This window comes from Anarhichas minor, unplaced genomic scaffold (genome assembly GCF_050575085.1).
Source record: "Anarhichas minor isolate MPS153535 unplaced genomic scaffold, ASM5057508v1 ptg000017l, whole genome shotgun sequence".
Lineage (NCBI taxonomy): Eukaryota > Metazoa > Chordata > Actinopteri > Perciformes > Anarhichadidae > Anarhichas > Anarhichas minor.
In genome coordinates this window covers 8,165,914-8,178,464 of record NW_027466463.1, presented here as the reverse complement: position 1 = coordinate 8,178,464, position 12,551 = coordinate 8,165,914, and the positions used below count along the sequence as shown (strand labels likewise).

Here is a 12,551-nt window from a genome sequence, read left to right as displayed (position 1 = left end):
TCCATAATCAAAATGTATCCATGTATATTCACATTCATACTGTGATATTGGCCTGTATCATTGTCATATGTTCTTCACGTCACTGAGACAGGGAGTCTACTAGACAGAGGATGGCTCACGTGTGTTCAGCCTGTCTTATTAAATTTACTCAGAAACATTAAGGGTTAAAGATGGAACAAAAAATAAACATGAAATCAGAAGATATTTATTTATTTATTCATCGAAGCTGTTTTGATAAAACGAGTAAATAGATTATATGAAGTTACCTCTCATCTTGTGAGAAAAGAGCCAGGAAGACGTTCAAATCAGGGAGTACAAAGTATAAAATAAATACCCACAATTATACATCATATTTCTTGTTTTCATGGTAACGTGATATGTTGCAGCAAAGTGCTGTCCCATTCCTATTTCCACCATTTCAAACCCTGACAGTCTCTCACACTCAACCACTTACCAGGTGACGTCAGTAAGTCCTTGAGGGTTCAGGGTTTGAGGGTTTAGGGGGGACATTGGGATATGGCCAGGGACTCTGGCTCCAGGGCACTACGTCGTGCTGCCCACCACCTTCCTGCCGGGCATCACAGAACGCTTCCTGCTACGCCTCTTCTGCCATTCCCATGTCACCGATGTTTGTGTGTGTGCATGTTTGATAATGGCAAAAACACTTGCTACGTCAAAATAACGTGACATCCTTGTTTTAGTTCGTTTTAAATTTGTATTCCGACCACACCTGTTTTTCTGCTGTGAGAAATGGAAACTGCTTCATGTGCTTCCCAATGGATTTTAGGGCAATGTTTGAAACAACAAATGTAAAATATTCATATAGTAAAGATGAAATCATTATGGTGTTGTAGTTTGCAAATATACAGCGTATTTATTTCAATATTTATATACCTTATTGCAAGAGTGCGTGACGTAGATGTTCCAAGTATTCTCACAATATGTTTATACTCTGAAAAAGAAAACCAAAAATGACAAATGATGCAACAAAACTGTTGGGAATGAGAAAAAACAAATAAAGTGGGAACAAATAATAAAAAAAACAAAGAAACTCAAAATATGAAAATATTGTGGACAATTTCTTTCACTTTTACAGGAACAGTACTTTTCTCAGATTGAACTGAGCTTTGTTCATCTTCAATCCTCACGCTCATCCTCCTTTCGTTCCATCTTTTTTGTGTGTGTAGGGAATTGAGGGGAGGATTTGCCATCTCCCTCTGTCTTCCAGTGTTTTCTACCTCAACCCACTCTGGTGACCACAGTCCACCTCCGCAGGGCTTCAGGACTCGGCCTTCCCAAACAGACGGGTGAAGAGGGCACTGTCTTTGTTCTTCTCTTGTTCCTTCTTTACACCCTGCTGTATTGTGTGTGTTGTGATCCACAGCTCCAGATGTGTATGCCATAGTGCGGTGTGAGAATGACACCATCAGGATGCAAGTTTTCAAGGCGGAGGGAAACCCCGAGTTCAACCTCAGAGCTGTTTTCTACAGGAGATACCCCGGCACACCCATCTCTATTGAGGTTTGACACATCCATATTCCACACACACACACAACCCTGTCTTGTGTGCAGTTGGTCGGCTGTGGGCCTGCGTGCTCCGCGAGGGTCGACTCCAGACGGCAGAGTCCGAGAGGAGTCGGAGCCACGTGATCGATCTGCGAGGCGGCCAATCCCGTTCAGGATGCCGAGGGTGCGTCTACCTTGAGACGTCCTCCAGCGTCTGCCTCACAGACTTGTGATGAACAGTGTCGCCTGGTAACTTCCTCCCAGGAAGAAGTTGATGGACGAACTAATAAAAACAAAAACTTCAAGGATGAAGTCAAAGGTGTATTTCACTATTCACTGTGTATTCTCTGTGGTGATCTGCTGGTCAGACGTGAAGGTGGGCATCCTTCATGACTTCAGCAGTCTAACAAAAGGAAATTTGAAACTGCTGCCAAAATAACTGTGTGCTATTATATTTAATATTAACAGTTCTAACTGCTGACATGATGAATTATTATAAAGTGAGACACACAAGCATTTTTTTCCCAATGAATAATTCTTATGAATGCTACTCCAAGACGGGAATAAAAGGACATAATTGAGGTTTTATTTTGTATAAAAGATATTCAAATATCCTTACATGAAATGTGAATGCAAAAGATAATTCAGCGACCACATCGTTTTTTTACTCTTTAGCATACATACAAAATATATAATACAATACACAATAGCTCATTATTATTAGCATCCATTAGAGGTCTTTTTTAGGTTAGTGCCACAAGAAGCCACCGCTCAGTCTTTCAGCGCCGTAGATCGATACAGTTGTGGAAAACGACAGCACAATGTGAATTAAGTCCATGTTGAGTGCTTCATAATGCCATTTATTTTCATGTCATTGATCCCCATCGGTATGGTACCTGTTGGTTTTACACTGCAACAGTCACTCAGAGTGCAGTGTTTCTAGTGTTCAGTTAACTTCGAGCCACCTGCAGCATTTCCTCCACAGTCAGAAGTTTTTCTCTGGGTTTCCCAACGGCTTCCCCCCTCCTCGTCTCCACACCGTCAATCTTCTCCCAGTCTGAGAAAGTCACAGGTTTCACTCCTACAGGCGATAGAATACAAATCACAGACATCAACAGACACCTTGTGGCCAAATCAATAACATGCATTTAACTAAATAAAGTTGAAGGCACACTGTAAATTCATTTTAAACTATTTTAGACTGAACGATTGTGTAAAGCTGCAGGTCAGATAACAGGAAGCAGTGAAAGAACCAAAGGGGACAGTAGAGTACCTCTCTGCTCCAGCAGAGCACTGACGCTTCGTGAACCAGGCTTGGCAGCAGACACGTCCAACGTTCCCGACTCCATGTCCTCCACCAAGGATCGAGCGGTGTCAAAACTATTGTTCATAGTGGTGGCTATGACCCCGGTGGGGCCTGTTTTCAGCCAGCCACTACAGTATAGACCTAGACAGAAAGATGAATTCACTACATTTTTCTTGAGGCTTTAGCTCTCGTTCTTCGTGGTATTTGCCGAGTACCTGCAGCTTGTTCAACGCGGCCCATGCTGTTCGGGACGACGGCTTTGCGGGAGTCGAACGGCACCGACGGATGGATGGGGAGGCTCTTGTAGCCTATACTGCTGATGACCAGGCCACAGGTCACGTCCTCCACTTCTCCAGTGAGCACCGCCCGGGCTCCCTCGCCTGAGCCCTGGTCGTGCAGTGGAAACAGACAATGAACGACACAGCTGCAAAACGGCTCCACGGGGGACTTTTAGATTTAATTTAATTACAATCCTGTTTTACCTCCAGCCTGTTGACCGCCAGTCGGATGCCAGCTGTCCTGCTGCGTTCGGGGTCGGCCAGGATTTCAAAGGGGCTCCGGAAGAACCGAAAGCCCCAGGTGTGGGAGGCCCCGCTTCGCCTCTGCTGCTCCTTGTCTCCTGGGATCTCCAGGGCCGTCTTCGACATCAGCTCCGTCAGCCGCTTCCTGGGCCTCGGCAAATCTGGCACGGCACAAGAGACCTACGCTTAAAATGGACATCCGTCAGGTTTTCCTTTTCTTTTTTTTCTCTTACGTTTAAAGAAGTTACATTCAGGACACTGAATGACTGTGTGTGTTTTTCTGTCTGATCTCTTCATGGCCAGGAAGGACAGTCAGCCCTGTGAGTACTGTTTTAAATTGTTAGTTGTACCCTTTTTTTTTTGGCTTTCATTAGACTAAAACCAGACTAAAATGGTTACAAAGATGTATTAATGACTAAAATATGTAAAGACCAGAATGTTGATAGTAAAGACTCAAATGTTTTCAGTTAAGTCTTTGTTGGTAAAAATCGGACTAATATTTACGCAGCCTTCTGATCTCAGGACTAAGACTAAATCTAAAGAGTCGTTGGTAAAATGAAGAATAGCATACATATCTATATGCATGTGGGTGTGCGTATATGCGTTTTAATCTGCGTCTGTATTGAAAATATGGAAAGTGTGTAGGCGTGTCTGAGAAAACACAGAAGAACCAAATATATCCACATTTAAGACACCTGCAGAAACAAACTGGTCCTCGCACATTTCCTGTCAGCGCGTGCTTTTTTCCGACGCGCCCCGGGAACCACGAACCAGCCGCCACTGCAGCGCTGCTAATATCATCACGGGCATGTTCAGCAGCGAGACAGACACAAACCACCACGTTTCTAATCGCATCCTTCACTTCCTGCTCAAGGTTGTCACAATAACAGGAGGCCGTTATCGCTCTAAAGCCCGGTCCAATGTCACTCCTCTGGCAAGGACGAAGACCGGCCCAAAGGGCTGAATGCGGTGTCTGTGTGTGTGTGTGTGTGTGTGGTGTTGCACAACTCTGCAGCTTCTTACAGCAGCAGAAAACCATAGCAACCACCAGCTGTATTTACTGGTTTCTATTCACCTATATGGGCTGTAGGTCTCAGCGGGGTGTGTTGTGGCTGCTAACCACAGCACACATTTCTTCCTTCCTTGTGACATTCTATCAGCCGCCTCTGCATTAGTCAAAGTCGCATTTCTCTCTCGAACACATGCACTACCTTACGTGTTCCGTACCGCTACGTCTGGTGAGAGGGAAAAAAGGAAAAGAATACATCGCTTATTCTGTTGTATTGCGTGAAATAAATACGTTACTGTGTGTAAGCTATCGAGATGTGCACTATGCTCATTCTTAGGCCCTGGTCTCCACACTGGTTCAAGAAGAGAGCGGAATGATGGCGAGGCAGTCAAAAAGGAAGTGAAATATCAAGATACAATCTCATTTCCTACCTTTGAGAGCCTCTGCGACACCCTCAAAATCTGCCGCCATCAACTCAGGTCTGGTGTTCGGCAGGTTCACCATTTCTCTCAGCTCCTGTAGACAAGGAGAGCATAGCAGGGGTTGGCTGAGCGGCACTAGAAACTCATTTAAAAGCTGTATTTTATCTTTTACCTGGACCCTATTCTTCATGTTTTTGTGTCTAAATGACTAACGGGCACAACAAGCTTTGAAATCGGTGCAGCACTGGGTGACAACTCTGCAGCCGCTTAGAGGGCTGCCGTGCAATTCGGCATCATCAATGTTATAAGTGTGTCTGACAGCATTATGGACAGACCCCATAGAGAAATAAAAACATTTTTCTTTACGTTTCTGTTGATCCGGTCCGATTGTGTCAGTGAGAGTTGGAGAGAGGAGCACCGTGTTGTCAACGAGACGGCAGATTAGCCCGATGACGCTTAGCAGCCATATTCAGTCACTTCTTAGCAACTGCGAGACACGTAAAAGCTTCATAGTTCATGACTGGGATATTTACTGACTTATTCCACAAAACGTTAAAATCTCTTAAGCTTTCAGGAATCTATGCAATTAAAAGAAACTTGACTTTGAGACGAGGAAAGCGGAACACATTCCTGAAGAACTCTATTCCCCAGGACACCTGTGCACAGCGACAGCAGGTACGGTAGGTCAAAGTTGAAAGCAGTATGTTGTGGTGTGTTGTTGTGGTTGAATGAATGTCACATTTCGAAAAAACACTTTGGTTAGAGTCATGGTATTAAAGAAAGACGATGACTACAGCTGAAGGATTTGCCTGTCCGCTCTCTAAGAAACTGTCTCTTCTGACGCACACCTTGATTGTGCAAGCCACCTGCATGGGTCCTCTCCTGCCAACGATCAGCACCCTGCGGACCTGGCTCTCTGCCAGGGCTTCCAGGGCCGGTTGGGTAATGTCAGTCTTCTGTGGAAAAACACAACACATTTTCCACTTCAGTAACCTGTTCCTCCTTTGAAAAAAAAAAAAAACTGGTTTCCTCAGGAGCTGTAGAGTCAATTAGACATACTTTTTGATGCCAAACTGAAGGCTGTGTGTTTTTCTCACCTTCAAAATGTCAAGGGGAGCCAACAGGACTCTGGCTACATCCAAGGCCACGTTGCCCTGTCCCAGAATGACTGCCGTTTCACAGCTCAGGTCTGGTCTCAGCTGAACGGACAAAGATAAAGATAAAAAAAGGAGCAGAACCGACAGCAGAGAGGGGGAAAACATGACTTCTCTCATAATCACATTTCACGTGCGGTGGGCGGACGTTTGTCACACCGCCGTCAACGTCCACTAGTTGACGGACACAGCCTATGAGGCGTACCTCTCGACAGCTGGGCAGCCCGTTGTACCAGCCCACAAAGTCTTTGGCAGCGTGCACCCCGGCCAAGTCTTCTCCCGGCACCCCCATACTCCTGTTTCCCTCGGCCCCGTAACTCTACAAATAAAATAAATAATGACAAGAACAACTTTTATTTAAAAAGGTGATTTATTTTACCGGCAGACGCAGCGGTGCTCTTACCAGTACGACTGCGTGGTAGGCGTGCCGCAGCTCCTCAACGCTCACATCCGTCCCCACACTCACGTTACCGTAGAAATGACAGCGCGACTGTCGGGCTGTCTGCGTGAACGTGTTGATGACGTTCTGAGGAGAGGAAAAGATCTGCATTATCAAAACAGAAAGAATAAAAAGGGTTTGATTGCTCCTACAGTGGTGATTAAACCCCAATAAGTCTGATTTAGGCTGCAGGTATAATCAAGAATGAAGAGTACAGGTTGGTGCATCTTATGATAATATGTAGGGGAGATTGGATTAAGATACTTTGTAGTGAGGACACCATGATAAGACTTCTCAACAAGGACACTGTGGGACATCCGCGGGCAAAATGGGCACAACTGCACTGATAAGAATTGACCAAATGAGCTTTGAGCAGTTCTTGTTTACAATGTACCCACTGTCACTAAATGACTTTGACACTGAAGGAAACGTGGTGATTCTTAAGCAGGTTCTGGAGTTGATGATTCGCGTGCGCCACCGTGCCCAAAGGCACAAAGGCAGACAGCCAGAAACTGAGGAAAGCAAGAAAATACAGGCAGACGACAGGGTGTCTGACACCGCCACACACTTCTAGTTGGTCATAATTGTGAGGGATTCTTTTTTTAATCAGTCTGAAATTATTGTTTTTTTTTGAGGAATATCCTGCATAGTACACCTTTAAGCACTTTGGTTTTATTACACAACATGTTTCTGAGACAACTTTTAACTCCAGAGGACTCCAGACTGGAAGACAGACGATTCTCACCGAGACTGCTTTTGTTGCTCAATTTCACTCCCATCGCCTGCAGGATACAATTAATGCAGGTGTTTTCCGAGCTGAACTACCTGTACTTGAATCTCACGCAATCACGCTACTCTCCCTTTGTTTTCATCATTATTTTTAGAAAGTGTTTAGTATTTTCCACAGGACGTGCCAGGCTAACTGGACTTGAGTAGACAGGTTTATCTACTCACAGAGTTACGTTCTGTGCAACTATTGTAACAGACAAGCGTGGAACTGAGAGTAGAGTCATGATCAGAGAGGACAAGCTAATCACGTAGGCAGGTGCTTTCATCACAGCGTACCACAAACAATGCAGGCCCGCTGGCTCCGTCAGTAGCTGCCCAGAGCCCCTGTTCTTATACTGTAAATACCAAAGTAGTGAAGGACAACTATCTGTTCTCCAACACGTCCGTTTAGGATCACGGACCTTGACTTCAGGATGATCAGGGGCCACCCCGAACCTGACCAGACCGAAGGGGACGGGCAGCCGCTCATAAATGTCCACCTCAACATCTTGACGTGCCTGGGGGGACAGAAAGGAAAGAGAGACACACGACATGAAGCAAAGCGGACTCCTTTTGATCACAGCTGTCAATGCTTTTGAAGAAGTCTCCTCGTAAGACCGTGACCCTTTAGGATGAGTTACGGGATTTCATTTGATTTGAAGTCATCTGTTGGTTCACCACCTTGTTTCAGACTCAAACGCAACTCATCGTTTATCGCAAAACAAAACTACGGCCTCACAGGTCCAATGAACGCCGTTGAAGAGGCAAAACGCGACTAAAAAGAGACAAAACCCCTAATTAAAGACACATCAAATTAAAATGTAAGCAAGATCTGGGAAAGGGATTGTGATTCTAATTTAGGAGGACGTCAGGGAAATGGTGGCGGTTGAATCCAGGTGCCCAGTTTAAGATGAGGCAGGCAAATCTACAAAGTACAAAATGACATACAGGTATTATTATGCACCAGTTAAACTTTAAAAATGGGACGTGTGAATAATAATTACTGTTGGGGTAAAAAATAAAGTCGCGTGTGCCCAGATTCGATCTGTTGTTTACTGATTCAAAAGTTGGCTTTGTGTTACATTTTGTTCTTCATGCATTCGGAAAGTTGATGAGGGAAAAAAAAAAAAATAATAAATAAATAAATAAAAAAAAGCAAAGGAAACCATCAAAGAGCCACGCAGATGCATTTGCAATGAACATAAAGCTTTAGAATGAATAGCTCTAACAAAGCAGAGTGCAGAGTGTTCTCGCCCGGTGACTCAAAGACACCCACAGCTTGGTCTAAAACTTGTTTCCTGTTCTACTTATACCAGGCCTGAGCATTCATACGTATGAGCACCTATTTAAAGGTTCAGTCAGTTAGTAAGGGGTGCACACCCATTTCTCTTTTGACTTGATTATTTGTTCAAGGTGGGTCTGTCGGCTGAAATGTTGAAACTAGATGTTTTGTGTCAAAAAAAAACAAAAAACGACACACCTTCACAAATGAACACTACTGCAATATCAAAACACCAGAAGTTATGGGAAAGAACTTTTTCATTTTACGGTCACGCTGAAATGTCTTCAACTTCACTGGCTTTTAAAATAAGACTGAATTAATTGAAACGTAGGAGAAAGAAGAAAAAGTGCTCTGCGTTGCCACCGTTAAAGACTGGGATATATTAGGTAATTGTAGGAAATGTGTAAAATCAGCGAGCAGGACTGCTTTATGTACATTTTTATAAAATGTTTGCAATACAATGTTGAAGTACTTTGATTTGTCGGATGCCAGTTTCTAATTTCCCAGAAGTGTTACTACATACACATCAACATGGCAACATTTAATGATATATATATATATATATATATAATGTGGTAGATGTCGCCCACTTCTAATGCTTACTGTATATAAACTCCAACATTACCAAAACAGTAAATATATACCTTGATCAAATGCTGCGCCGTGTAGAAACCTGCTGGACCGCTTCCGACAATACACACCTTCGTGCTGCAATCTGCGGAATCAGTGAAGACAAACAAATCCTCTTTAGAACAGAAATAAACAGGAAGCACTGATGAGGGCACTGTCATATAATTACCCAGGCAAGTTCACGAGCAGCTCACAGACAGCAAGGGGAAATGACACCACTATTCATAATATAATATAATATATTAAGCATTATTAGTTTAAATACAAAGGGCGTTAACACACGTGTTTCAAAGCGCCTCACCATCATGAAGTCGACTTATCCATCTACTTCTTCCTGCTGTCCACAGCTTCAACCCGGAAAACAGCATCTTATGGCCGCTCATTTCCTCCGGTGTCTACGGACAAGCTGCCTGGCTTTAAATCAAGAAATAGTGAAACCCACTGCGTTGTGTTCCTGGTATTCGTTAGTCAGCTCAACATTCCTGCCTGTGCTATGAGCTTTGGACAGTCAGCAGGACTGAGAGCAAAAGCCAAGGTGAAAAACGTCCATCTTTCCTGGGCTGCGTGTTCTCAACTAGCCAGCCGGTACTAACAGTTAACTACACGTAGCTAAATGTTGCTAACAGTTGCCTACATGCACGCGTTTTGAGCCGCGCTTCTTTATTTCACAAATATGAAGTTTATCACGTAGTTGCACTGTTCTAAACAGAACGGACTGTTTTCAAGGCTGCACCTTGTGTCACACTCATATCGGTCCGTGGAACAACGACTATTCAGCACGTAAGGTTCCACATGGACAATGTACAAAATGAATTAGCTCTTTTCCTCGACGGGAACTATCATTGACTGACAGCTTGCATTACCGAAATAGTATATTATCTAGGTTTGTGTGTGAATTCATTTGTCATGTGATAATCCAGCCTATTTGACAACAACTGGTATTTTAGCCTACGTGTTGAAAGAACGTTGCCACCCGAGAAGTCTGCATGGTGTAATACTAACAAATATTATGTAAATGACATTTTGAGATGGATTTTCTTTTTTTTTCCTGAATACGGAAGCAGTGGTGGTTTAAAAAAAAGTTTTATTTGTATTTTTAAGACTCTTCAAAGGAACATCACATTTGGAAAAAGTTCAGATTCAATGTACATGTCGATTCAGACAGAAAACAGAAAAAAAAAAAGTTCAAAGGAAATTGAAAGGAACCACATAGAACAAGCACATGAGTCAACAGATCAAGCTCGCGTGTAATTAAGCACAAGGGAGCAACAAAAGCACTCGCTCTGCAGTTTATTCACGAAACACCTGTACACCCCACACCAGCCAGGATGTGGTAGCTCAATCACCTTTTCTGCACATTCTACACATTTTTGAATCAAAGGAAATGGAAAGCAGCAGAGCAATACGTGAGACACCTTTTACTGGATGTAGCACGTCAGCCGAGCCGCTGACTCAACTATATCTCAATCATCTGTTATCAACCCCATCGCTCAGTAAATCTACTGTAGGCCTACAGGCGACCAGTTTCAAAGAATCGTCATCTCTTATCATCATCATCGACTCTCAGCATTACAGAATGCCTCTGTAATACGAAGAATTTACAGATGTCACTAAGTAAGGGTCATGTGGAACTCCATGCTGAGGACAGCTGTGCTGAGGCCTGTTGGGTCTGGTCGGTGATGCGGCTCTGGCTGGTCTGAAGCGCCTTCTGAACTGCGGAAAACACAAAGAAAACACGGTCATTGGAGCGGCGCGGCGTTCGTCTCTGCGCGACCGCGAGCGCAGGCCCGTCCGCTTCGTACTCACTCGTTTGCGTCTCACGATCAGCGCTGCGACGCAGAGGAACAGTACGACGCAGAGCGCTGCCACGCTCAAGCCAATCAGGATGCGATCCAGGATGTGGTCCCTGCATTGCTCCTGGGGGTCTCTCTCTGTGAGGGGGGGGGGCAGGAGAAGTAAATTAAGGACAAAAAAAGGCCTTTTGATATGACTGCGCAATGTGTGTGTGTGCATGTCTGAACTCAAGCGACTGGTGCTTCTCACCTCTGACAATTATAACAGTGCCATTGCTGGACAGGGTCTCAGAGGTCGACGTCTCTTTTTTGAAAAACTCCCACCTGCAGTAATACAGGTTCGTGTCCTCCAGTCCCAGCAGAGACAGCTGCACGGTGAACCCGTGGCCGTCCCCGATCCGCTGGCTCGGAGCTGCGCTAATCCGGCCGCCAAATCCTGCGCCTGCCGTGGTCTTGCTCACCAGTCCGTTCTTCAAGGCCAGGAACGCAATCTGCTTTGTGTCGGGAAAACGCATGTGCAGGGACAAGCTCAACGGGTCCGACCGCAACGTGGAGCAGGTGATCTCAGCAGAGGAGTTGACTCTCGTTAGAGAGATGGACGTGGGGTCTTGGGAAACTGTCAGGGAGAGATGGATTGTTACAGACCGCCTCACCTGAAGTCCCCATTTATGGAAAAACCAAGCAGATCATGGTATCAGAGGAAACTTAAAAGAAGTCACTTCGACTGATCAATTAGTAAACAAAGCTAATAGACGGTTTCAGACGGAAAGTGACTATAAGTACATGTACAACTTTGAGGTACTTGTACTTTACTTGAGGTACTGACTTGAGTCCTTTCCTTTTGATGCTGCCCTTCTGCTTCACACCATTTCATGGGGAAAAGGCTGTACTATTTAGTATTCGGCTGACAGCTATACTGGTTACTCTTCAGATTAATATTTCACAAAAACAACAACAACATAATGAGCTGATAACATACAATCTTAAAGATTAAACCAGTCGTCCCCAACCGTTTTGGCTTACAAAACATAGTGTCTAGTTTCTTTTTTTTTTACATTTCAGATGGATATGCAATACCTAGATAGACATACTTATCGGGTATTTCACAAAAAAACTAATATTCAAGAAAAGCTTATAGTTTGCCTATAGCAGAACTTCTTTCCTGCCACATGAATCCTCTCACAACCCCTCAGATTTATTTTGTGACCCACTGGAGGGGGCCCAACCCCTGTGTGCGAACTCTAGACTAAGCTACACGAGTAAAATGCTTATGTATCTGTTACAGGGGATATTTGTTTCTGCAGAAATAGTACTTTTAATGCCTTAAGTACATTTAGCTGAAAATGACTTTTAATCGAGTATGATTATGAATGAAGGACTTTTACTTGTAGTTTATTTGGTTCTTTAATGTTCAAGCCGCTGTTTTCAGATACACAACAGGATGAGGCTGCAAACAAACAGGAAAAGATGACTCAGAGTCACCCTTCAAGACGTCTTCATCGTTTTAAACCCGAAAACGCACATCGATCCTTTCTCTCTTTCTCACACACACACACACACACACACACACTCACCTTTCAAGTCGCTGAGCGTTACCCCAGAAGGCATGCAGAGTAACCCCAACACGCAGCTCCACCAGTGGGCCTTCATCCCTCCAGCTGGGCTGCAGGCGAGCTACCGCTGACTCGACCCAAGACGCAGCAGCCTGACTGACTGACAAG

General features: G+C 44.3%; 2 protein-coding genes across 4 annotated transcripts; both read right to left on the bottom strand.

Annotated features, from left to right (window-relative positions):
- Window positions 1-2,070: 2,070 nt before the first annotated feature.
- Window positions 2,071-9,791, bottom strand: fdxr (ferredoxin reductase). 3 transcript variants are annotated; one of them, XM_076093219.1, is made up of 12 exons: window positions 9,339-9,787; window positions 9,052-9,122; window positions 7,548-7,643; window positions 6,322-6,444; window positions 6,124-6,237; window positions 5,862-5,963; window positions 5,613-5,720; window positions 4,774-4,858; window positions 3,295-3,494; window positions 3,028-3,199; window positions 2,780-2,953; window positions 2,071-2,587 (listed from the first exon to the last, which is right to left on the bottom strand). In XM_076093219.1, exons 1-12 carry the CDS (start codon window positions 9,418-9,420, stop codon window positions 2,457-2,459), a joined length of 1,458 nt encoding a protein of 485 aa, XP_075949334.1. In that variant the 5' UTR covers window positions 9,421-9,787; the 3' UTR covers window positions 2,071-2,456. The 3 variants fall into 3 exon arrangements, with proteins under 3 accessions (XP_075949334.1, XP_075949335.1, XP_075949336.1); XM_076093220.1 differs by having other exon boundaries at window positions 9,320-9,383; XM_076093221.1 differs by lacking the exon at window positions 2,071-2,587 and having other exon boundaries at window positions 2,798-2,940; window positions 9,339-9,791.
- Window positions 9,792-10,104: 313 nt separating this feature from the next.
- Window positions 10,105-12,545, bottom strand: LOC142951587 (uncharacterized). The gene is made up of 4 exons (XM_076093223.1): window positions 12,405-12,545; window positions 11,081-11,446; window positions 10,844-10,968; window positions 10,105-10,750 (listed from the first exon to the last, which is right to left on the bottom strand). Exons 1-4 carry the CDS (start codon window positions 12,478-12,480, stop codon window positions 10,607-10,609), a joined length of 711 nt encoding a protein of 236 aa, XP_075949338.1. The 5' UTR covers window positions 12,481-12,545; the 3' UTR covers window positions 10,105-10,606.
- Between the last annotated feature and the right edge of the window lie 6 nt (window positions 12,546-12,551).